Raw genomic sequence first — 26,813 nt, 5'->3', positions numbered from 1 at the left:
TTTTATTGATTTTTTACAGAGAGGAAGGGAGAGAGATAGAGAGTTAGAAACATCGACGAGAGAGAAACGTCGATCAGCTGCCTCCTGCACATCTCCCACTGGGGATGTGCCCGCAACCCAGGCACATGCCCTTGACTGGAATCGAACCTGGGATCCCTCAGTCCGCAGGCCGACGCTCTATCCACTGAGCCAAACCGGTTTGGGCACAATAAATTTTTTTAAAAAGGGAAAAAAAGCAAGCTTATTCTCCCACTGAGTATTTTCAAACATGCTCCTAGAGTGAGTCACTCTTCCTCATGTGTGCTAATCCCTGCTGACATATCCTAGTTCACACCTGGAATACCCCTATCCGTTTTCTCTGCTTATCTAAACCTTTCTCAGGTTTCAGAGTCCAACTCAGATTCTACCTGCTCAGGTGGGCCTGTCCTTATCACACTGCCTGAAATCCTCTTTCACTCTCTGTGCTCTTCCAGCAACTACAGTCGAGATGCATTATTTGGCCAATGTTATTGAATTCCTGGCTGCCAACTATCTTTCCACATATACAGTCCTTGTCCCTCCTTTTGGATTATAAACACTTTGTGGGGTGGATTGATCTCAAACTTCCTCTGTAGCCTTCAAGATAATCTTCAACATTGTTGAGCCTATAACAGAAGCTCAAAAAGTGTGTGTTGATTGTTTGCAAACACTCTGAAGGTTGCAAGGGAGGCTAATCTGTGCAGAAAAAGAGGAAGAACAGACATCTTTGCATCCTTTGCTATCTCCTCCACCTGGGAGGCCCAGGAGCTGTCTCTGGAGGAGAACCCTCATCTCTTCCCGAAACCCAGCAGCCTCTCCAAGAGAAAGGTTGGCAGAAATAGAGAGCAAACACATTGAGGAATGAAATAGGTAAGAAGAAGAAATTCTTGTGTAGGGGTAGGGCTAAGAGATCAATCAAAGGACTTGTATGCATGCATATAAGCATCACCAATGGACACAGACAGTAGGGGGGTGAGGGCCTGTGCTGGGGGGTGGGAGTGGCCAGGAAGAGGTCAATGAGGGAAAAAGGAGACATAAGTAATACTTTCAACAATAAAAAATTTTTAAAAGAAAAAAAAGAAGAAATTCTTGACAGTAAGAATTGCTTAAGAGTGGGCTCTGGCCTAGCCAGATTGGCTCAGTAGACAGAGCATGCACCTGCGGACCAAAGGGTCCCCGGGTTTGATTCTGGTCAAGGGCATATACCTTGGTTGCAGGCTCCTCCCTGGCCCGGGCCCTGTTTAGGGCGTGTACAGGAGGCAACCCATCAATGGGTTTCTCTCACATTGATGTTTCTCTCTGTCTTTCCTTCTCTCTTCCACTCTCTCTAAAAGATCAATGGGAAAAATATCCTCGGATGAGGATTAATTCCCACCCCCCACCCCTAAAAAAGAGTGAGTTCTGTTCTGATAAAGATGTAATCATCTTCTCTGTATGGGCACTGTGCTAAAAACAGTGGGGATACAGTGGTGAGAGAATAGAGGGGTCCTTGTCCTCCTGATACTCACCGTAGTGCCTGAACATAGTTTGAGTAGGCCTGGGACCTGACCCCTCCTCAGTGCCATGCTTGTTACCACTCGTCTCGTTTTGCTTCACTTATAATGAGCTGGAGTCACGTCTGTGTTTTGTTGGTTGCTGAATGCCATCATCCCATGAAACGCTAAGATTCTCCTGTTCCACAGGATCAGTGTAATGCAGGGCAGAGCGTTTTCCGTGTGATGTACCGAAAGCTAGTGCACCTTTCTCCTAACATCTTATAGAGCAGTGCTGTCCAGTAGAAATACAATGTGAGCCACAGACGAAATTTAGAAATTTCTAGTGGTCATATTAAAAGTTTTTTTGAAAAAGTGAAATTAATGTTAATAATGTCTTTAAAATATTACTTCGGCATGAAATGAATATTTAAAAATCGAGAGTGTATATTCTTTCGTTGTGGTTGGCCTTTGAAGTCCTTACAGCATATCTCAGGTTGGACTGGTCACATCTCAGGGGTTCAGTAGCTACAGGTGGCCTGTGGCCGCCGCCCTGGATGGCAGAGCTGTAGAACCTACAGTCTTAAGGTCTGTGCCTGATCCCTAACAGAAGCTCAGGCACTGACCAGAGGGCCTGGCTGCAGGACACAGCTAGGCTTTCCAGGAGGAGCGGCTTAGATTCCAGTGTGGAGTGTAAGCTCAGGGTAAGAAGCACCGTCCTGCACTTTGCAGGACACCAATCAGTGGCTTTGTCCTTTTTGAAAAATAAAAGCAAGTGAGCTGAATTTGGGGATAAATGTCAGATCATGTTAGACAACCTGGACACTTTTTTAAAAATTTATTTTTATCGATTTCAGAGAGGAAGCGAGAGGGAGAAAGAGATAGAAACATCAATGATGGGAGAGAATCATTGATCGGCTGCCTCCTGCATGCCCGCTACTGGGGATTGAACCCCAATACCAGGCACGTGCCCTGATTTGGAATCAAACTGTGACCTCCTGGTTCATAGGTCAACGCTCAACCACTAAACCACTCTGACTGGGCAGCACAAATCATTTAAAAACGTTTAGTAGGCTGTATGTTTCCTGTGCACCAATTTATCTGTAGAAAAAATTAATACAGTTGTTATATTTTTTAACTTCATAGTCAATTTCTACTTTGTTACTTCCAGTTCTAAACCTGCTGCCCAGAGAGAAGCCGGGCAAAGCTCAGGATGGTTCCCTGAGCTCCCCTTCCAGACTAGCTGAGCATCTCCCTCTCAGCCCCGTGCGTGGGGCTGGGCTCCCGTCTGCACACAGGTGGCCTGGGGATTGCAGGGCTCTCGCCTCGCCCCGGCTTTCTCAGGAGGCCTGCACTTTGCTAAATTAAGCCCCGCCAGGCCTATTTGTGGACCCAGAGGCTCCAGCCAAGTGAGAGAGATGCGTCCAGCTACGGAATGTTCTGGGAGGGAGAGAAACACTGAGATCATTGGTATTTATGTACAGTTTCTCACTTGCCAGATCAACAGAGGCTTCAGGGACTCAACCAAGATTTTAACAGAGTGGCCACGGGGGACAGTTGAAGTGCAGAGCAGTGTGGACACCAAAGCAGTGTGTATACGAAGACCTCTGAGCTCAATCTAACTGAACAAGCCCCAGACACCTCAATCCCCCCCGCCCCCCCCCCCACACACTTTGTAACAGACTTTATTTTTAGAGCAATTTTAAGTTCACAGCAAAATTAAGCCAAATATACAGAGATTTCCATATGCCTCCTGCCCCCCAACATCCACAGCTTCCCCATCATCATAGTCCAAAAACATCTCATTTTAATTTTCTTGGGTTCCTACAGTTAGTGTTGACCAGACATAGCTCTCTTTCTTATGACTCATGCATCTAACTACCTGTGGGGAAACTAACATTTCACCAGATTATGTAACCAGACAACCCAGGGGTCTGGGCTGCCTGTCACTGCTTGAGCCAATTAAGCAGAAACTGGATTGAAGCATATACAAGCGTTTATTCCAGTAATGCTGGCAGTATGGGAGAGCAGCAGGTCACCCACACAAATCTGCTCTGCAGCCCCCCATAGGCCAACTGCTCATATTGGGTAGAAGGACGAAGATTGCGTGGGAAAGTAGGAATTACAGGCATGGGGAAGTGGGCATGGGATGATCATTACAGGTGACAAGTCATGCGGGCTGGAGGGAATTCTCAGAGGGCAGGTGTCTCCGGGCGCGCCGGCACCAGATTACAGGTGATGGGGCGGGGGGGGGGGGGGGGGGGGGAGGTGCGGTTGTAAAGTGCCTCTGGGACTGGATTGTTTCAGCCACGAGGTCATAAATCTTTCCATAATGATAGACAGTTCTCCAAACAGGAGGATGGACTGCATTCCGATGTTAGCTCCCATATTCCAGGGTGTACAACTCTCAGCCAGGTAAAAATGTGCTTTCTCTAATCAGAAAAGAACAATCATGGTTAACAGAGCATGATTAATATTTCTTATAGTTATAGTTGGTTTCCAATATTCTATTTCTGCCCCTAACACCTACTCTGTGTTGGATATTTTCACTGTATTTTCTCATTTAATTTTCACAATATTCCTCAAAGGTAGTTATTAGCACTCGAAAAAACAAAAACTTGGGTTAAGCAATTTACCTCCAGAATGCAGAGGTTGAACTGTATGGAACTATGTGGAACTGTGAAAAGTGGCTGAAGATCTGTACTTTCCTGTGATTCAACCTAATAGAATGTGAGCGAGCTAGTACTTCAGTCCTGAAGGCTACACTCTTTGCCTTGTACCATGTGCTACCCTAAGTACCAGATTCTTTCTTTCCCCTTGGCGGTGCGGTAGTTTCAGACTCATGTCTCTCACCCCCTAAAATATTAGGACTAGGGAGCCAAGAGGAAGGGCAGCCCAAGGTCTGACATATGTTGAGTTGGGTCTAGGGGCGTATTTCTCTGGAGGCGAAAGCTAGAATTGCATTATGGGCCTCTATTGATTTGTGTATCTGCTGCTATTTACAGCTGCCATGTGTGTGCCTTACACTATCTGATTCTAGATCCTTTCTGTTTATCACACTCGACTGTAATCATCTGCTTAATCGCCCCCATAGGCTGTAAATTCCCCGAGGACTGTGATTGTGTCTCCTCCTTCTTTCTAGTACCTGTTAGAGTACCTTGCACATCCAAAGTACGTGCTTCATAAATATTTGATCAAAAAAGAAGTAAACAAATGCTACCATCTCACAAGTCACCCTGTCTTCTGCCCGGTGAGCACCCTTTCTCCTTCTTTCTCTCTCTCCCCTGTGTCTGTTCATACACCTGACCTCCGTACCGCCTTCCAACTCATTCACAGCTCAGTGTTTTTTCGGATGTGACTGTGTTTGTCTGCTTGGGCTGGGAAGAGAATGGTATTGTTTTCAGGCCCCTACGAAGGACTGACATGGGTTGGGCTTGAAGGAGAGACCTGAATAGAGAAACTTTGCCATTTGGATGTGGATCCTTGTATTATGTATTGTATGACCTGAAATTTTCCACTTGGGTTTTTTCCATCCCTTTGGGGGCCTGGACATTAAAGCAGGCTCTGGCCGGGCAGTGCCCTGGCCGCGTAGAGTCCTCTGGGTACAGAGACTGTGGACACTGCCCTGCTGTCCTTTCCCTGGCAATGAAGGACGCTGGTCACATGTTGGGGCAACCTAGGTGTCTACTGTGGGGCTTAACTGCGCTAGTAGGAGACAGTGAACTTGGAATCTAGAAAGGCAGAAATTTCTCCTCTGAGTAAAGTCTTTCCTGTATCATAGGGTCTAAGGGCTGTTAAAAAACAAAACCAACCCAGTACATTTGAAGATCTCACTGGCTTTATTAAGTGACTCATGAGTCAGGCAGCGTCCCGCCTAGCAACTAGAGGGATGATCCCGGGGTTGTACAAAATGAAAGCTTTTTACAGGAAGAAGGGGAGGGAAGGGAGCTGATAAAAGGAAAGGACTATTTTTAGACCACTGACATTTTCTTTTGGGAGCTGGGGGACAGCAAGGGTTTTTATCCTGCAGATTGCCTCTTCTCAATATGGGGCATAGTGAGGGCCCATGTGATAGATTACCTCATGTGTGTTGAGCAGAAAATTCCAGACTGGTTGATTAAATTATGTTTCTGGGAGAATTTGAAAGGGAAGTTAGGTCAGGTATTAAATCCAGGTTTGGTATCACGGGCTTTAGCACAAGGTTTTTTGGTGACTGACTTCATTCACTTAATATAATGTGTTCAAGGTTCACCCATGCTGTATATATCATTTCTCCTAATGGCCAAATAATATTCCATTGTATGGCCATACCACATTTTCTTTATCCACTCATCAGCCAATGGGTAAAATTTTAAAAAGTGACTCTAGAACTTTATAGTGTCAAATATTTATGCTTGAAATGACTGTGCTCCTGAATGGTACTTGTACATTTTGGATTACATAGCAATTTCAACTTAATACCATATTTCCTTACCTACAGTGATGTCCACCCTTCTCTTTCTTGCCCAGGCAGCCTCCTTGGGTTAGGTTATATCTGAACTCCCTTACCAATGATCACCATTAGCATTTTTTAATCCATATCTTGGAATTTTGCTCTTCTTCCCTCAACTGGATTGCAAGCATACTGAGTATAAGAAATACATATTAGACATCGTTGTTATTCCCCACACGGTCTCTAAAGTCCTTTTACACTAAGAGTGTTGCTAAATGTGCAGAACAAGGGCCTGCAAGAGTCAGAGCTGACCCATTCACACGGCTGGCTGTGATCACACGTCTTCAATTTGAACGTCTCTCCCCAACTCCTAGAAATGTGGAATTTCTATGGGAGGCAGTCTGTAAACTCTTGACCTCCTTAATATAATGGGTAATGATGCTTCTGGTCCAATGCTGAAAAGATTGATACATTTTGCTTTAAGAGCTTTTTTTTTTTTTTTTAATTGGCCAGATAAAGCCATTTCTTTTTTTAAAAGGGGGGTAGGTTATTTTTTTAGGATTTGCTGTGCCATGGCTTCTACTGGGACATAAATTTGAAACTCTTCTAATTTTTAAAAGTTAGAACCGTATTTTGGATTATATAAGCGAAGATCAATGAATAGAGTTAACACCGAAGCCTTGAAAAGGAGTCAGGTAATTGGTTACTGCTGGCTGCTCTTAACCCAATTCTATGCTGAACTTCGCAGTAAAAATCAGGGTGGGAATCGATTCAGCGGAATCCCATGTTTCACGTGGATTGCTGTGAAGGCTCTGGTCAAGTGATGTTCCCAGAAACAAAACAAGCTACCGACATAGAGAAAGTCTGATTAAACTCTGTGTAACTAGGCAGTGATTTTTCTGCAAAAATAGGTTGTAGAGGGGCTAGACCTTAACACTTTAAATTGGAATGTACTTGTATTTCCATGTGGTAAGATTTTGTATCACCTGTGAAATGACTTTGATCTGCTGGAATCATTGATCATAAGATTTCAGATCTCATCTGTGATGCTGAAGCTATTTCAGCAGTTCTGTGTGAGACATAAATTTCACCGTCTGTTTGATTGAACAGACATAATACTAAGGCCTAGAGATGTAATCTATTCTTTTTTTAAAATATATTTTTTTGATTTTTTTACAGAGAGGAAGGGAGAGGGATAGAGAGTTAGAAACATCGATGAGCGAGAACATCAATCAGCTGCCTCCTGCACGCCCCCTACTGGGGATGTACATGCCCTTGATAGGAATCGAACCTGGGACCCTTGAGTCTGCAGGCCAACGCTCTATCCACTGAGGCAACCCGGTTAGGGCAGAGAAGTAATCTATTCTTTTTATCGTTCCTCATTTATTTTTTGCTTTCCCTCCTTTTCAATTCTCTTTTCTACTTAACTTAGAAGGATAAAGCTACCATGAGGAATGTGCGGATTGGATATGTATTTGTGTGCAGTGTCTGGGATAGCCCACCTTCGGTATAATCATTTATTTTTCTTTCTATGACATAATACTAGTTTAAAATGTGGTTTTGGCTGGGAACTTTAACTCCCCTAGTCAGACAGGGTAAATTGGTTTTATAGTTGATAATAGGTAATATTTCTTGAATGCTTACTGCACGCCAGGCACCACGCGTGTGCTTTTTGCGCATTATTTCACGTAGTCTTCCGAATATCGTTATGAGCGAGGAACCATTACGATCCCCCCTTGATCGATGAGGAGGTCGGGGCTTTTAGAGACGGCGGGTGACTTGCCAGGCCCTCTTCTCACCTGCAGGGCCTATGCTCTCGGCCACTCTCCTTGCTGCCTCCACATCTTTCAAGAATGCCCAAATGCGGCACATCCCCTAATTGTATAGCTCACCACATTCCACTAGGTCAGGGGAGACTGGCAGTGTGTCCTGGCCTGGTCTCTGAAATGCTGGAGTGGAATGCTGGATTCGGTTATTGCTTTATCTTCAAGAGGAACCCTTCTGGGTTTCAGTTTCCTTATTTTTAAAATGTGGGACCATCCTATACCACTGAGAAAATGGAAGCTCTTGTGATGAAACCCATAGCATAGTATTAATAAAACTCCTCCTGCTTCATACTGTGTAATGGACTTCATCAGGGAAGGAACGGATTCGTTTCTGTGCACTCAGCTCGAAGCCTGAATAAAGTCCATCCTGAACTAAAATGCAGAGACCCCTCCATCGGTTCACCCACAAACCTGCTCCTGTTTCTGTGCCCTGGTTTAGTCATTAACGCGCGTTACCACCCACTGGCTAGAAACCTCAGCACTGGCTCTCTCCTCCCTCCGGTCTAATTGAGCCTCTCACTAATCCGCGAGTCCTGTGGAGTCTACCTCTGAGAGGTCTTTTGAGTCTTCCTCCCTGTGCTTCGCTGGCTCAGACAGTCCCCACCTGTTCTGGTCAGTTGCCTCTTGGCTCATCATCATCTTCACGCCTACCTACCGTGAATTCCTTCCTCAGCACAGAGCTGGCCGGGGCCCTATTTTGCCTGCAGCTCCCTAGTGAGTTCTTGTTCTCTACTGATTACCATTCAGCCTTCTTAGCATGACGTTCACAAACTGGTTGTAAACTGATTTCTGAACCGATTTCTCACTCCTCACCATACACCAGGGCACTTCCCCTGCCCTGGGCACTTCCTGGACAAGCTCTCACCAAATCCTTGTCCATATTTGACTTGGGATGCTTTTATTTCCTTCTTCTGTTTGTCAAAACCTGACTTGTTGCTGCCTCACCTCAATACAAATGAAGTGTTCTCTTCATACATTTGCCATCAGAATCTCCTGTCACCTTAAACAAATGCAATTTTATGAAAGTCCAATTTTATCGTAAAGGCAGGGTATTGTTTTCAGAAATGCTCATCACACACAATTTCTTTAAATAATTAAATTCCTAGGTATACTTAAAATACAGTCCTATATCCAGCACTTTGGTTTACAGGAACACACCTGTGTTGGTAAGAAAAAACTTATTCTAATATACACTCTGTCCGTCAGTGCATTAAAGAGCGAACAGGCTTGGGCAGTGCTCAGCACCAGGGGTGGTGAGGGACAGATGAGGAGGATGGTTAAGTAGCCCCGGGGAAGGCCTGAGGCCTACAGTCCGTTGGTCATTGGCTAGGTTACTGACCATCTGAATCCACAGCTGTGTCAAGGGCCAGGAAGAGGACTGAGTTGAGATGACAAGTGGAGGACCGAGGCAAGTTCAAGTAGGAACCTGGTTCCAGGGTAGAGGGTCTGAGGCAGGTAATGATGATTCATGCCTGTGTGCTTTTCAGAACATCGAGCTGAAGGTTGAAGTGGAGAGCCTGAAACGAGAACTCCAGGACAAGAAACAGCATCTGGATAAAACTTGGTGAGTTGTAGTTTGCACTAGATGAGTTCTGGTCCCTTCCAGAGTCTGGCTCACTAACCCAAGAATAATAGATTTGGAACCAAATTCCTTACCCTGAATCTGGCATCTGGATGCCATGTCTAATTCAGGGCTCTGTTACTAAGTCTGACAGACCTCGCCATAGACGGATAAATTCACCAGACCTAAGTTTACAAACTTCCTATTCAACAATCTACTGATATAACACCAAGGGCTGGCATAGAGTTTGGGGAAAATGGGCTCGCTCATACACTGCTGACAAGAGTATGAATTGTGGCCACATTTTTGGTATGTGGCACTACCTAAGTAAAAAAAAAAAAAAAAAAAAAAAAAAAAGCATTTCCTCGGTTCAAATAATCCTTAAAAGGATTCCTTACAAATAAAAATCTAAATCTATTCCTTACAAATAAAAACATGACTATGAAAGGATAAATGTGTGAAGATAATTACTTGATCATTATTTGTAATGGCAAAAACCTAGAAGCAACTATGCATCAATAGAGCAATGGTTGATCTACCCATACTGTGGAATAGTATGCAGTCATTAAAAAGCATGAGTTAGCTCTATCCTGGTGGGAAGTTCCTGACAGACTAAGTGAGGGGGAAAAGTGCTGAGTGATGTTTATAGTGTCAGCCCCTTTGAGTAAAGGCAAACAGTGCTCTCTTTGTGTATATGTGTTTGTTTAATGCTGCATAAGAAGAAAACTGGAGAATTTCATATCAAATCCTTTAACATGCTTATATCAAGGGAGTGAGATTGGAGTTTGTGATGGAAAGGAGACTTGATTTTTTTTCTTTAAATAATTTTGTGTTGTTAAAATAGTTACTTTTATAATTTATGGTTTTTATAATTTAAAAACTGAGTTTTAAATGATAAGTATTATTAAAATTGCCATTAAGAATAATTTTCAGAGTGTATCCTGTGATCAGTTTACATTCAATCTGATCTGTCAATCTTTCTATTGCTACTTCTCTTGACATTTAGGATAACTAGTCTAGCAAGGTCAGAATACTCAAAACCAGACTCAATAATACACAATATACTGGTGTTATTAAACACTTACTAAAGCATTAAGTGAGCTGATAGCTTTTAGGAAAACATAAAATAACAATTGAGTAATAGATTTTGAGATTTGTGTAATGCTTTAAAATTTTTTTATGTCACTTCAGCTTTTAATTAGGTGGCATTATCTATTTTTAGGAATGAAAAAAGTAAGGTACAGGGTATTAAAGTCTTGTCAAATGAGTGGCAGAACCCACATCTTCTGGCATCAATTCAGCGCCTCTGACTTCACAACAGCTGTAGCCTCTTCAATCAGGAATTCCTGGCCAACTGAGCTACTCAGAAAATGTATAACTTCCATTCTCAAGATATTATAGTTAGCTTTTGTCTATTGCATTTATCAAAGAATATGGAGTCAAAGTAAAAGTTGATGATGTCTGAGGTCTACCTATTTAGGGGTCTTTCTACTTAGGGTTATTCTTTTGACTTGTGTCTCTTGTACAACTAAGACCCTTCTATCCCCCAGAGACTCAAGTTACATAAAGCCTTTGGATAGTACTGAGTAGTGTCCACCAGTAACTAAGGGATCCTGTCATCTTTAGGAAAGCTCCCTTTGGTCTCCATGGACACAGCCTTCTGGGTCAAATATTAAAGTACCACTCGGCTTGGGTAGAGTAGCTTTGATTTATGAAGGTACAATGGTGCTCTCTGCTCTGAGAACAAGAAGGTGGTCCATGGTTCTCAACAAATGACTTACAGCAGGAATAAAACCAAACCGGAATTAAGATCACTCAGCACCTCATATTGCCCCCAAATTTCTAATCCTCAGACATCCACGGGCAGCTGTTGTTCGCTAAAAATAAGCTGGTGACACCTGACCCGCTTTAGCGCCTGGACATTCATTCCTAAGGACGTCAGAGGACCAAAGCTAGGCCAGAACCCCGAGCCTCCGTAGATTAAATGTCTGCTCTCCGCAGGGAGAACTGGATGGGACGCTGGCCAGGTAGCCCAGATGCAGGGCAGGTATTTAGGAGTTACTGGCTATAAAGGAGGAGAGCATTTCTGTGGCTGTCCAAATGGGTATTCTGTCCCAGCAGTGAAAGGAACACTTTCAATTCAAATAGCAAGAAAGGCAGGGAACTAGCAAAGCACTCTGGGAGGATAAGCCTGAGTGGAAGAGTCCCTGGACAGAAGATAGTGGACATGGAGGCTGAGTTCTGAACAGTTTGATGGCGACTCACCTTCCAAATGAAAGATCCCCCCAGGAAGCTATAGGAATAATGAAGCCTCTAGGGCAGGGATGGGGAAGGTCCGGCTTGCGGGCTGTAGAAGGCCCTCGAAATCATCTGGTCTGGCCCTGCCAAGGCATCAGGGGTGAGTTAATTAAATGTTTGATGAAAATATAGCAGGCTAATGTTTACGTTGATAATTTTGTATGGCCCACGAATGATGCTATACATACCCAAATGGCGCTTGGCAGAATAAAGGTTCCCCACCCCTGCTCCAGGGAGTCAAGTGTATTCTGATGGACAAGCAACAAAAACTTAAGAGTTCCTGGAAAGGTTGGAAAAAGCAGTTCTGAAAATAGTCGCCGAGGGGAAAAGCCTTCATTCTTCTCCTCATTCATCACCGTGTGAAACAGCCGACATGGGTTCACGAGCTAAATGACGGGACTGGCTCTGACTGGCCCGTGCTCTGCGGTTTCAGTGCCGATGCGGAGAACCTCAGCAGCCACAATGAGGCCGAGCTCCGGCGCCAGGTTGAGGAGAGACAGCAGGAGACGCAGCACGTCTACGAGCTCCTGGAGAACAAGATCCAGCTTCTGCAGGAGGTAAGCAGGGGCCCAGGCCCAGGCTCCCTGCCCTGCTCCCTGCGGCTCTGCCCCTGCATTCACCTTTCCTCCCCTCTCGTGCTCCCCAAACGCATGGAGTGTCCCCCTGTTTTCGGGCTCTGAACCTCGGTGGGGACTTCGCAGTCAGTTTTTGTTCTTTTTGCAGGAATCCAGGCTAGCAAAGCATGAAGCTGCGCGGATGGCAGCTCTGGTGGAAGCAGAGAAAGAGTGTAACCTGGAGCTCTCGGAGAAACTGAAGGGAGTCACCAAGGACAGGGGAGATGCACCAGGAGACCGGGCCAAGCCCGACCAGCGCACGGAGGCCCTGGCCCAGAGGGACAAGTAGGTGCCTTTGGTGCTGTATTTGTCACCTGCCTTTTGCCTGTTCTCCAGGTTCTGAGTCACATAGCAGCTGCACTCTTCCCTTTTAAGGACTTACAGTGTCCATTTCTAAGACTCGGTGGCTCCCCCAACCAAAGATTTTCTTTTTAGGGTTGCGCCTTCAATGGTATTCATGGAAAGAACTCATTTGTTGGCAATCGGGAGCCTTGTGTAGGTATAAATAGAACTAGGGCCCCACGGAGGCAAACGAGAGATGTGGATTTACTGATTGTACTGACATTTACTGAGCACCTGCTACATTCCAGACACGGGGCTGAGCACCACGGTTACAGATGAAACACCCAGCTCTCTTATCATGTTGCTCAGTCTTAATAAGTTCTCTGACAGAAGTAACAGGGGATGCTTGGGGGACATGGAGGATTGCCATCTCTTCCGGACTAAAGGTTTCTTAGAGGAGCTGAGATCTGAGCTGAGTTTTGAAGAATGGATAGAAGCTAGAAGAAAGCATAGGACGTGGGGGGAAGAGCAATGTTCTGTGCGAAGGAGAAACTGTTGGGGGGGGGGTGGCGGTGGAGACAGAGGGAAGGGCGTATTTCAAGGCCTGCGCGTGGTTCTACGTAACTAGAGCAGAGGGTCTGGGGAAGACAGGGAGAGGTAAGCTGTGCTCACAGTAGGGGTCTGATTGTGCCAGCTTTGTGCGCCATAGTAGGGAACTTGAATTTGTTTCTAAAGGTAACTGGGCAGTTGTTAAGGCCACTACTGTCCAGGTTACTATAGCAAAACTTCTAACTATTCTCTTCACGTCTGGTCCTGCCCCTCTACTGTCTATTCCTATCTAATAATGCAGAGCTGTTTTGAAGTGGAGAATTCAACATTATCAGAGAAACAGCAAGATATGCCTTGCGTGTTGTAGATAAGGAATAGCTGTTTATTTGAATCCATGGTTTGTATATTTCAACACGGCCTTCGGTCTTTTAACTTAATCCTAGCCTGAATGTCCAGCCTCTTCTCCAGCCATTGTCTCCCCCCGCCCTCCCCCCCCAGCCTTTCCCCCTTCTTTCTACCAATGACTCTTCCACAAATATAACTTGTGTCTTCATACTTTCATTCCTCTGTTCAAGCTCTCCTTCTGAGCCTGCAAATAACCCGTCTTCAAAAATCTCTTCTCCTGAGCTTTCCCCAGACTCTTTCCAGTCAAATTAATCATTTAAAAAAAAAAATCTGTCTTCCTGTAGCTCCATGGCGAACCCAATGTACTACAAGGTACACATACACCTGTGGTATGGTAGCACTTACTACATTCTATGACTATTATTTGTTTCTATTGCTGTGTCTGTGCACTCCCCGAACTCTTGGCACACACACTAAAAGAATTAATGCTTTCACAGAGCAGAGATTGTGACTTTTCCAAACTTATATTCCCAGTACTTGGTAGAGTGCACTGAGTATACATAATGGCTATCTAAGAATTGTTTCTTGAGTGAAACAACAATAGCAACCGAAGAAACTATATTATTTCCAGTTACATACCTATGGTCTATAGATCCATAGATTGGCTTCAGAAGGCTCGTAAACCTAGTGACAATGTAAGCAGATTGTGTAAATGTTTGGGGGCTGGAGCAGAGCATACATGGCTTTCTGAAGAAAAGAATCAAAGAGTTCCATGACCCCCAAAGCTAAAAACCTCCTGTATTGAACCACGCTCTCTTTGGAGTGGGCTGAAGGTAGTAATAGTATCATGAACATAATTGTTCTTACTTTTTCTTCAATCCAGACAAATTGAAGAACTGAGTCAGAGCCTGGCTGCCCAGGAGAAGCTTGTAGAACAGCTCTCTCAGGAGAAACAACAGCTGCTACATCTGCTGGAGGAGCCAACTAGCATGGAAGTACAGGTGAGGTTTGGGCTGTACTTCCGGAGGCACTCGCCTCGTGCTTTCATGAGTCCTGCTTTCTTATATCTAAATGTATTAGCTGTCTATTGCTGTGAAGCAAGTTACTACATACGTAGTGGTTTGAAACCATAGACATTTATTATCCCACAGTTTCTGTAGGTTAGGAGTCCAGGAGTGGCTTGGCTGGTTTCTCTGCTCAGGGTCTCCCAAGTCTGAAATCAAAGTCGCAGCTGGGCCGCGTTCTCTTCCGGAGGCTCACTCGAGAACTGATACATGACCAAGCTCCCTCAGGTTGTTGGGACAATTGTTTTTAAAAAGATACATATTTTATTGGTTTTTTACAGAGAGGAAGGGAGAGGGATAGAGAGTTAGAAACATCGATCAGCTGCCTCCTGCCCCTACTGGGGATGTGCCCACAACCAAAGTACATGCCCTTGACCGGAATCGAACCTGGGACCCTTCAGTCCGCAGGCCGATGCTCTATCCACTGAGCCAAACCAGTCAGGGCAGAGCAATTTTTTTTAATCCTCACCTGAAGATATATTTTGATTGACTGATTGATTGATTGATAGAGAACATCAATGCGAGAGAGAAACATCAGTCGGTTGCCTCTTGTACATGCCCCAGCTAGTGATGGAACCCACAAGCTAGGTATGTACTCTGACCGGGAATCGAACCTGCAACCTTTTGGTGTAGGGGATGACACTCCAACCAACTGAGCCACCCAGCCAGGGCAAGTCTCTTGGATTTTAATGAGGGACGCAAAGTGGTATGAAAGAATGAGCTCAGGTTTTGGAATTTGAATCTGAGTGTCAACACTTGTTTTATGTATAGTCTTGGGCACGTTACATAAATCCTCCACGTGGTTTCCTCCTCTGTAAAATAGGCATTAAAATACCTCATGTTCGCTATTTGTACAGATTAGAAATAACATGTATGAGATGTCTAGGGTATGACTTACAACTTGGTAACTACTATCATCACTATCCCTATTAACAACCTGAAAGAGTAAGGCTGTTCCTAAGATGAGTAGCAGTTATAGAGACATAGTCAGTCAGATATTGCAAACCTCACTCACATTGCAACTGTCTTTGTTTTATAACAAGGACAAAATTAATAAATATAGGTGTTGTTTATTAGTGAGATTAATGGTCATAATTCTCCCTTCAGACCTGTTAGCCTTGCACATAAGAATATTTTATAGACAAAAACTGAACTCAGAGTTGTCAATTTGAGTTCTTGCTCATCAGGTGGACCACACTGGAGTATGAATGGTTCAGAGCAAATTGATCACAATGATAATTATCTCCCACTTTAATCTCTTAGACAAAAAGAAGTATTGAAGCACTTTCTGTAATATCTTGGGAACATTTAATCACTCAAATGGTTCAGCTATTAAAATATAAAACATATCCCAAGTATAATTTAAAATATTTATCAGTGAATATTCAACAACTTTTCTGAAGTAATGAAATCAGCACATATTGTACCATTTTCTATGTACCAGGTGTGGCTCTAAATATCTTATACATGAACTCAAATTAACAAGTCTGAAAACAACCCTGTGAAGTCTATTGACATAGGAGGCATAAAAAGAGAGTAATTTATAATAAAATAATGTTTTTTTAATATGTAAGTTCTTGAGCACAATTATATTAAAAAGACAAAGAAATAGGTGCTTATAACTGTAACGGAAAGCACCGTGACTATCACAGCCTCAAATGCAGTCTGCCTTGATAAGTGATGTTACAACATGCAGGCATGTTCTGTTGGCACTTCAGAAATGGCAAGTGGCAATGCTGTTAGTAATGAGTTAGTGGTGATGCCAACATGATAATGAGCCATCGGTGATGCCAAAACTCTTGGTAAGTTTCCAAGTGAAACAAAACCAGTTCTCTCCTAATTTACACAGCAGTTCGACTCGTGGAAAATTTGGTGTATATTAGTATGTCCATATATACAGTAGAATTAAGTCCTCAGTTCAGATGATTATGTAAACAGTTTTATTACTTCCATCAGTGCCCCGTGGAAGATTTGAAAGTCATTCAAATGTCATGCTTTGTCCATTGCAAGTTATGTAGCACCCTTTGTCCCACTCATTATTGGGATGACAATGAAAACAAGAAACACCCCCATGAATTTGCAGAATTCACCAACGGAGATTGTACAGTTGCTCAGTAGAACCATGGCCTAAGGGGTCCTAGCCTCCAAAGGGTTAATAGTCCAATAAAAGATTGGCATGGAAAGAATTAAAATACAGGATGATAAATAAAGACATAGAAATATACGTGCAATGCTAAAGGGACCCATCAATTACAGGGAATAAGTCAGAGAAAGCCTCACCTGAAAGTCCCCCTTGACCCGGCCTTAAAGATGGAGTACACCCGACATAAAATTGGAGAAGTGCATTCTAAGCAAGGGGAACAATATATGCATAGTGAAGGAACTGGTATTACCAAACATATATGCTAAATGTTGGAGAGTGAAATACATAGCTGGAACGTCCCACACATGTCACGCTAAGGACTTCATGTTGTAGGCAACTGAGAATTTTTAAAAAATTAAGCAAGGGGAATAAAAGCATCTGATGTATTTTAGGAAGATAATCCTGGTGGTTGTTTAGACTGATTGACTGAGCAGATATTTGATGTCATGCCTCGAGGCAGTAAATGGTGGTCCGACACAGCTAATACCTGGCTTCATCTGCTCCATTCTGTGAACTGAGTGGAGGCATAAAGATGATGATACAACCAGTTGTAAGGCGCTTTGTCTCCCCCCTCTGTATGCAGTAGTGTGTGGCAACTCTTGCTATTTGTGACACCGGAAGCCTTTGCTCTGGGTGTTCCCCCCGTATCTGCAAATAGTAGCTGCATTTTAGTTTCTGCAAATAAGATGCACGGCTTTGATACAGATTAGCTGACTCAACTGATTTTATTATCCCTCTGTTTCCCTTTTCCATTCTACCAAGACATCGCACAGCATCACTGCAGCTGGAGTGTGCTGGCACAATACTTCTGAGCTTCTATTAGATAATTAACTTCATAGAACAACGACAAAAATGCCCTAAGCTTAACATGCCACCGACTGACAATACTGCGTTGGCCTCCCGTCCTCTGTATCCACTCGGGTAGCTAGCATGCTGTGATCGGGGTGCTTGGGAGCTGTTTGAGGTGGCTGTCCCCCTTTTCACTAGGGAGTCAGAGAACCGAATGGAGCGAAGTTTACAAAGCATCTCTCTCTTCCTTGGTGAAGGCGTCCTCAGCGTTGCAGGGGAAAGCTGGCAGTGGCCCCCGGTGACAGATATTGTTCCCTTTACAGAATGGCAGGAGCTTCATCTCAAAGAACCTTTTAAATGAAACCATTCCTGGAGGGTGTGCAGGCAAGGGAAACGATGTGCCCGCAAAGGACAGTCTAGAGCAGCGGTTCTCAACCTGTGGGTCGAGACCCCTTTGGGGGTCGAACGACCCTTTCACAGGAGTCGCCTAAGACCATCGGAAAGCACATCTATAATTACATATTGTTTTTGTGATTAATCACTATGCTTTAATTATGTTCAATTTGTAACAATGAAAATACATCCTGCATATCAGATATTTACATTACGATTCATAACAGTAGCAAAATTACAGCTATGAAGTAGCAACAAAAATAATTTTATGGTTGGGGGTCACCACAACATGAGGAACTATATTAAAGGGTCGAGGCATTAGGAAGATTGAGAACCACTGGTCTAGAGGAACTCTTGTTTTGTGTCTTCCCCCTTTCCCTCTCTATTCCCCCCCAGTATAAGGTGATATTCATTACCCTGTAATTTCACTGTGGCTGGCCTGAGAATGAAACAGAACAACAGAATTCGGGAGAGGCATGCATTCAACAATCAGGCACCCACACAAAGCAGCAGACACCGAAGCCATTGCATTTATGGCTTGTTTGGAAACCAATGCAAATATCGCTGCTGTTCAATGAGGCATGATTCCTAAAATAGCAAACATTCCAGCGTTACCATGGAGAGATCTGAAGTAGACGTTAAAGCAATAATGCGCTCCAAAGCTCAAGGCAGAGACTGAAAACCTTTCAGGGATTAGTAGCTCAGGCAGCCAGCCAACTTCATATGAGATTTTTTTTTTTTTTCAGAGCAGCTTTTTTGCATCCCCATCTTAAGCTGATGAATGTTGAAGCTAGAGACTCATTGACAAAACGTCATTCAACATCCCTGTCTCCCAGACATAACCCCCATTGATAACATGTATCAGAAACAGGTCTTATCAGCTAAGAAAATCATAGTTCTTGAACATCAAAGGAAGTGGAAAAAGAAGGGCCTTCTTTATAGCTTCATTGAAAATGCTTATTGAGCATTTACAGTGGAGATAGTATGCACAATGATTAGAGGAGTAAGCTTCTACTAAGGTTTCCAGAACCTGAAATGGAAAGCATAGTGAAAATGTGAAGCAACGTTTCTGGATAAGCCAAAGATGTTCAGAAAAAGGATGGAATGAATGTAGTGTTTGCTTGATAGGGAAGGATTCTGGGGAGTTAAAGGCAACAACTCTGACATTTACACGTCCACCCAGGTAGAGAAATTATACAACCAAGTTTCTCTCTCCTGCTGATGTATCTCTAGCTTTATACATTGTTAACCAATGCTCTCCTCCTTCAAATCTTGTCCCCTCTCACCTGTGTTTCGATTGCAGAAGAGTTTTCTCAAGTCACCTAAACTCAGCAGGTCCCGAATCAAATTTTTCATTATCTTTTTGCAAATAGACTGACGCTTCAAGTTGACATTTCTGCTCATTTAGACCATTTTATCTACCAGTCTTCCAGACCAAAAACCTTACCTCCATTTTCAATCCTTCCTTTCGTTCATCCTCTCTGCATATACGTCATCAAGTCCCGCTGTTCATGCCTTCAAACTGATTCACACCACTTTCTTCCCATTTCCACCCCAGACTTCTATTACCCCACATATGAATAACTGCAGTGGCGTTTTAGCAGGTCTTCCTATAATCATCCCCACATCTCTTCCTGAAACTCTAATTTCTGACCTTTTGACAAAGATTTTTGAATGTTGCCTGGCTAATCTTCCCAAAACAAACTTTTCATCATGCCATTCTCTGCTCAAGTTTATAACGTTAAGTCCTGGTTCTAGTTGCCAAGGCCCTCCATAGCACCACAGCACAGTCTGGCTTACAGTTGGCCCTTCACACATGTTTTTTGGATGAGAAATGACAGAGGATAAGATGTAATGAGTAGGATGAAACTGGCCATTCAAATGCCTGGCAAAATCTCTACTACCTCCCTTTACCTACAGACTTCTGATGATGCCATTTCCTTTTTCTGCAGTCCCTTCCTTTGTCTCCATTCTAAGACCCATCTCAAATGCCGCTGTCATCCCCTTTAACTACAAAGCCCATGCTCATCTCAACTTTTTTTTACAGTCACATTGAATTTAAGTCAGTACCGTTTAGTTTACCAACCAATTGTTCTCATGGTAGCTAGCATCCATATTTTCTCCCCTTCAACTTAAACTGAAAGCTCCCTGAAGGCAGAGAAAAGACAGAGTTTGCATAAATTCTCGCTCATGGGTTGCTTGATGTAACACTACTGTAAAATTCACTTAAATAGCTATGAGTATTTAATAACCTAACTGGAAAAGACTCTGATGGGTACTATTTTAAGGGATCCTGCTGATACCCATATGACTACAATCTATAGTTGAACTGGAAATCTGGTTTTAAAGAAGTGCTGGGAAATGCTGTGTCAGTAATTAATGCAAAACACGATTGTTTCTGACATCTTAAAGATTTCCGGGCAGCACAGGGAAATCATGCTTGTGGTATTACCATAAAGCCTAACTGGTTTGATTGATATTCTTGCATTTCCTCATCTGCTTTACTTCTCTGCCATAACCACTTTTTTTTTTTTTTTTTGGCATAGTTTTGAGTTTAGAACAGCTATTCCCAATGTCAGAACTAGGGCAATGAAACCTAATACAACTGGTTTGAGACATGGGGATTTTCCACATCTGATTCTGTTGGAAACTCCCAGCCCAGAATTAGGTCTTAGAAACACTACAGTGCTGGGGGTACAGACGTGACTATGGTCCTCAGAGATACTTCCCAGGGCCCCAAAATGTAGAGATCAAAATAGAGATAGTGCAAAGCATCCTGACCACAGTAATACTTAGGAATCTTGTTCCAAATTAGTGTATCGTTTTCTCTGAGGTCAACAGTTTTATAAGTAGTTCTTTATTGGTGGGTTTTTCAATTTATCTGAAGAATTTCTGATCTTTGACTGAGATTTTACTCATACAGTTTAGGATACTTCTAATTCAGTGGTTTACACAGTGTGATTCCCAGACAGCAGCGTCATTAGCATGATTTGGGATTTGTTAGGGACGCCAATTCTTGGGCCTCACCCCAGACCAAATGAATTAGAAACTTGAGGAGATGGGTCCCAGCAATGTGCTTTAACAAATCCTCCAGGTGATTCTGATGCATGACAACGGTGGGAAACCACTGTTTAAATTCAACATGTTTACTTTGTAGATTAGGATATTAAGGGCCAGAATAAGTGATCGGACCTAGGACATACAGTTGCATGTATCAATATATTTTGAAGCAAAGTGCTGACATATAAAGTCAATAATTTATTTACTTCTTAATAGCTTGTTATATGCTATGTACCCTGCTCTCAAATTTTCCTTTATTATGTACCTTTGACAAGTTTTAGAAATAATCATTCTATTCTAAATCATCACAGAAGCCCTAAATCTCACCTTAATATGTTTTGCTTCACTCATAAATGTGTGGTGTGCATATGCATGTAAAATAATATTTTCCAAATCTTATATGGATAGGAATGATAAAGTTTTGAATTTGCAAGTGGGCCTTTTATAAAATTTTTCTGGGCTATATTTTATCTTCCCAATTTTCAAAGCTATTCTTATGACAAAGTAGGGGTTAGCAGCTGTAATGAGTTTTACTCGGAACTCTATTTTGCATTCTTGGTGTTAGGGCCAGAACATACACATACTTAGTGAAATCACACATGCAGAGTTCTGTAGCCTGTGCCGCCCAAAGCTCTAAGAGCTGTCCCCTCTCCCAATGGGGCTACTAAGATTTTGTTTTGGTGATTACTAGTAAATAAGAGAACAATACAATCCTATATGTGCAGCGCCCCACAACGTTTTAAAATTACTTGAAAATATTTTTATGATGTTAAAATAACAACAGTTGCTATTGTTTACTGTCAGAGTACTTCTCCCAAATCATCTCATTTAATCCTCCATAAGAAGTCTGGGAACTTCTTTGGAGCTGTCATTGAAGGCATTTGAACATCTCCAGGTTGGGGAGTGTGGGCTTAGATAGACTGTTGCGGGCCATGACCTCTCACAAGGTCAGGTTCATAAAATTCAGCATTATTGTCACTGGGAAGTGCCCTGCGCTGGGGGACTCCAGGTAACCGCCGGGGCTGTTTTCCTTCCTGTGAGAGGTGTCTGCATGCCTCTCACAACAAGAAAATTCTTTATTGTAAATGATTTGACACCTGGGTTCCTCCGAGTCAGAGCTCCAGTTTCCCTCCAGTCTTTGTGTGCATCCCAAGTTCTATTCCCAAGGGTGGGGTGACTTACAACTGTATAGTGTTGAATAAAACAGGGTACTAACTAAAGCCCGCGAAATTCCCAGCCCTAAATCTGCAGAGCAGCACTCCCTGACACTCTGGGCTCTTGCTCAAAGAAGCTAGGTCTTCTGTTCCAGAACCTGAAAGAGAATTCGGCGATGGTAATGGTAATCTACCCTCAGGTGACTACATTCTTGAAACAGCCCACGTTCTCTTCCATTGTCTTTAACCTCTTGCTTAACCAGCTGCGGGTGATTGCTTTGTGCCATCTCTGAATTTCTAAAAAGAAAAGGGCAAATCATCCGGGGGTGCGAAACCTACCACCCACCCCCAACATCGCGAAGGGAGAAACACTTGCCCTTTTTTCTAGTTACTCCCAGCAGTCGAGGGAGAGGTTGCATTGAGCCTTCTAAAATCCGCCCTACGCGCGCCCCCTCTGGTTCATCCACTTTTCCGCCACGGCCGCCTCTGCAGCCTCAGGGCCTTTTAATGCGAGCACCGGACTGGATGGGAGAGGAGGTGGGGCTGCAGCGGGAGGGAGGCGGCGCGCAGCGGTACCCAGCGGCGCTGCCTGGCGGCTCCATCCAGAGGACGTGGCACTGCCCGTGGGGAGAGGGGGAGGGGTTCGGCTTTCTCCGCCCCGCGCAGAGCCTCCGGACATACTGCAGGGCGGCAGGGAGGACCCACGCGGGAACTGATGCGCTTTCTTGGTGACATCTTAGCCGATGAAAGTGGCCTGGCAGCGGCCAGCGTCCGTCCTGCTTGCCACTGCAAACACGCGTTGAGCCAGACCCGTGTTACCCCGCAAGGAGCGGTGACCCGATTTGGGGAGGAGGGACGCACTCGCCACCACGCATGCGCAGAGCCGGGCTGCGGCCTCCCGGACTACAGTTCCCAGAGGAACCTGCGGCAGGCGGCGGGAGCTTGAGCCGCTGACGCCATCTTGAAATCTGATCCTCTGTCTCCAAGCCTCAACGTCAGCGGCTGGCTGCCGCCCGGGCTCCGTGCACCCAGCCTGCTTTCTGGGAGGACGTGGAGGACGCGGGCGGCTGGCGGGAGGGACCGCCGGAGGAGACTTTGCAGGTTCCGCGCACGGCCTGCTCTGCTGTCACTTAGCATCGCCCTGAGGCGTTTCCGCGCTCGCGCCCTCCGAGGGGCGGGGCTGGCCGCTCCGGTACCCAGCGCTCACGCGCGGGGGGCAGAGGTGACCCCCTGCCCGGTGGGGATCGCGGCGGGCTGTGCCATGCCGGCACGAAGCCACCGCGGCGGGAGACGGAGCGCGGCGCCGCGCCGGTGAGTGAACCCCGCGCGGCCGCCTCGGGGAGGCTGGGAGCGAAGATGAAGGAGATCTGCAGGATCTGTGCCCGGGAGCTGTGCGGGAACCAGCGGCGCTGGATCTTCCACACGACGTCCAAGCTCAACCTCCAGGTGCTGCTCTCGCACGTCCTGGGCAAGGATGTCTCCCGCGACGGCAAAGCCGAGTTTGTCTGCAGCAAGTGCGCTTTCATGCTGGATCGGATCTATCGCTTCGACACCGTCATTGCCCGGATCGAAGCCCTGTCCATCGAGCGCCTGCAGAAGCTGTTGCTGGAGAAGGACCGCCTCAAGTTCTGCATCGCCAGCCTGTACCGCAAGAATAACGAGGACGCGGGCGCGGAGACCCGGGCGGGGAGCGGGACGGTGGACCTGGCCGGCTTGCCCGACGTGCGGTACTCCGCGCTGCTCCAGGAGGACTTTGCCTATTCGGGGTTTGAGTGTTGGGTGGAGAACGAGGACCAGGTTCAGGAGCTGCACAGCTGCCATGGTTCCGAAGGCCCTGGACACCGACCCAGGAGATGCCGTGGTTGCGCGACTTTGCGGGTGGCCGATTCCGACTATGAGGCCATCTGTAAAGTGCCCCGCAAGGTGGCCAGAAGCATCATGTGTGGCCCTTCTTCCAGGTGGTCCACCAGCATCTGCACCGAAGAACCAGCACTGTCTGAGGTCGGGCCCCCGGACTTGCCAGGCACGAAGGTCCCCCCCGATGGAGAAAGCATGGAGGAAGGGACCCCGGGGTCCTCGGTGGAATCTTTGGATGCAAGTGTCCAGGCTAGTCCTCCGCAGCACAAGGACGAGGAACCCGAGCGAAGCGCAAAGGAGCTTGCAAAGTGTGACTGCTGCTCAGAGGAGCAGGCCCCGCAGCATACGTGCAACCCCAAGCTGGAGCTCGCTCTTAGCGTGATTAAAGGTCTCGATTATAAACCCATCCAGAGCCCCCGAGGGAGCAGGCTTCCTATCCCAGTGAAATCCAGCCCGCCGGGAGCCAGGCCTGGCCAGAGCGGGGCAGATGGCGTTAGTTCCGGTTTCCTTAGCAGGTCTTTGAAACCCCTTTACGGCACACCTGTCAGTTACTCCTTGGAGATTTCAGACCTGCAGGAGCTGTGGGATGACCTCTGTGAAGAGTACTTGCCACTCCGGGTCCAGGTATACAACATGGCTACACAGTGCCTTTTTAAATTATAGTTATCCGGCCGCAAGCTTCACATGATTTCTAAATGAAGGTTAATTAGAACATTAATCATCGAGCCCATTTTTGCTGCATCTTTCGCTCGTGTCCCAGTTAGTCTATGTGATTCACACTCAAATGATTTGCTTTCCACAATCCCCTTTGTAGCAACATCTACTGATGCCTTCCCATTAATTATCACAATTGCAGATAGAGATTTCAAATTTGCTTTGACCCGATGAAAAGATCTAATCTTATGTCTGGCACTAGAAGTCTTCTCTCTTACACACCTCCCCTCCCCCTGTCTCCCTTCTTTTTTTGTTTTGTTTTTATTTTTTTAGATTTGTAGATGTTTTCTCCCATTCTGTGAGGGAGTTAGTTCTTCCCCAGGTAAGCTTCAAACTCATTAGAGGATAGGGTAAAGGTTTGGGAAAACTTACTAATTCACCAAAGTATTGTAGCATCTGGGCAAATGTTTATACTAAATTAATAGAGGACTGATGGTGACTTGCTCATAAAAGAGATTTGGGAATTCAAGTGTTGTCATTTAAGGAGAAAACTTCACAGCCAGTTAGTCTATTGAGCTTCTTTAGGAGATGTTTGATATTAAGAAAGGACTCATCCATTATCAAGTAATAGAGTTTCTTTTTTAAAAAATTTCTTTATTGATTAAGGTATTACATGTGTCCTTATCCCTCCACAGTTTCATCCATTATATTCTTGAGTGTCTAAATGATTAGAAGATAGGAGTTGATCTTAATTTGAGCTGTTTACATCTGGCCAATAGATTTCATGCCACTTTTTAAATTCAGCTATATACAGGGATCTGACAAATGCTATTTTGTTTCTATAGCAACAGTAAATGCTAGATTCAGTTAACTTTGTGAAACATCCAGCGTTTTCTACTTGATACAGATTGTTTAGCGATACCATTATAAAAGTGGTCAATCTAGAAAGCATTTTTGGAAAGCCTGCTACAGTCACCATCATCCTAGAAATTTACAGCTTGATAAAAAAATGAAATTGTTGATGGTCACTTGAAATTTTTGAGAAGTAGTTTTAGTGTATAAAATTTGCATCACAATGACACATTTGTCAGAAACAGCACATATGAAAGTGTTAGAAAAAGTTTGATAATGCTTTCATTTGTATAAAATATTAAGTATTAGTGTGCCAACTGCTTGTGTGCTTCTTTCCTTTTGCTTGCTTTTCTTGGAGTGGAGCCTCACAGCTAAATTTGGGTTTTACAGTATTTGTGTGACCAGACATAGATGTCACCGATTAAACATGGTGTTTTCATATTAGGATCTAAAAGGAGACTGGGGCGGGGTGGGTGGGAAATAAGCTTATTTACCTCCTCTCATATATGGTCAATATTATAGAAAAGTAACGGCAGAAAACTGCAGGCAAAATGAGAGGAATTTTAAAATCCATATTTAATTAAAAATTCTGTCTTTTTGGTGCCTGCACTCAGCAAATTGTGGTGTTGGGAAGGATTTTAAAGATCATTTCATGCAGGCCCTCAGTTGAGAGATCTGGAAAGCTCATAGTTTAAATACTTAGCCCATGCACAGCCAAAGATCCCTAACCACTCTCAGCCGAGGTCTTTTAATCTGTGTATTAAATTACATTGCCTGGTATATGTTGAATTAAATAAGTACTTACTTTAAACAGTCTCTTTTCTATAACCTAAGGATTCCAGGAGGATTCCTTTAAACTGTTGACTGCATCTTTACATCAAGTCCCTTCACTAAATTTGGGCATTAGGAAAATAGATGTTTAAAACAAAGTATATGACCTTTTCATCCATCACTTGGCTTACATTCTTTACTGTTTGTTGAATAATGAAACATCGAGAGGAGGGAGAGAATAACATGCAGCTTGAATTATGGCGTTTAATTACTATGCCATTTTCTCTAATAATTAAGGATGTAGGGGGAAATAGGAAGATAAACTGTATCTAATGTTTGTAAATAAAATGTATGTTTTGGACCCCTAGTCTGTTCTTTAGGCCAGGTTGACTTTTATTTTATTTTATTTTTTTAGGCCAGGTTGACTTTTAAATTCCCTTAGGCCTGTTGTGCTTTATGGCAGAGCCAGAGCCAAGTGGAACAAAGGCAGACAGGTTTTTGTCTATTGCTCTGAACAAATGTGGAAAGATTAGAAATAAATGTAAATTATTTTTGGTCATCGTCCTTTTAGTTTGTAGAAAGGAAAAACCACAAAAGAATAAAATTTCCTTTAGTTATATTCTACTACAAATATGAAGAAAGAGCAAGATTGTTCTGTAAGATCATTTTGATTTCTTTG

General features: G+C 44.2%; 1 protein-coding gene across 5 annotated transcripts in view; it reads left to right on the top strand.

Annotated features, from left to right (window-relative positions):
* Nucleotides 1-26,813, top strand: part of LOC308533919 (myomegalin) — a 140,503-nt gene that overhangs the window by 48,968 nt on the left and 64,722 nt on the right. For 3 of the 5 annotated variants that reach the window (XM_081112144.1, XM_081112146.1, XM_081112145.1), the window contains exon 1: nt 22,925-24,481. In XM_081112144.1, the coding sequence (XP_080968270.1) occupies nt 23,357-24,481 (1,125 nt within the window). In that variant the 5' untranslated portion in view covers nt 22,925-23,356. Of the gene's footprint in view, nt 1-9,235; nt 9,313-12,040; nt 12,165-12,330; nt 12,507-14,280; nt 14,399-22,924; nt 24,482-26,813 lie in introns of those variants that run through there. The other 2 variants (XM_081112148.1, XM_081112147.1) reach the window with 1 other exon arrangement.

The sequence above is a fragment of the Myotis nattereri genome (genome assembly GCF_964212035.1).
Source record: "Myotis nattereri genome assembly, chromosome: 18".
NCBI classification, from domain to species: Eukaryota; Metazoa; Chordata; class Mammalia; order Chiroptera; family Vespertilionidae; genus Myotis; species Myotis nattereri.
Note: the sequence above shows the minus strand (reverse complement) of the source record. Positions and strands in the feature narration are given on the sequence as shown.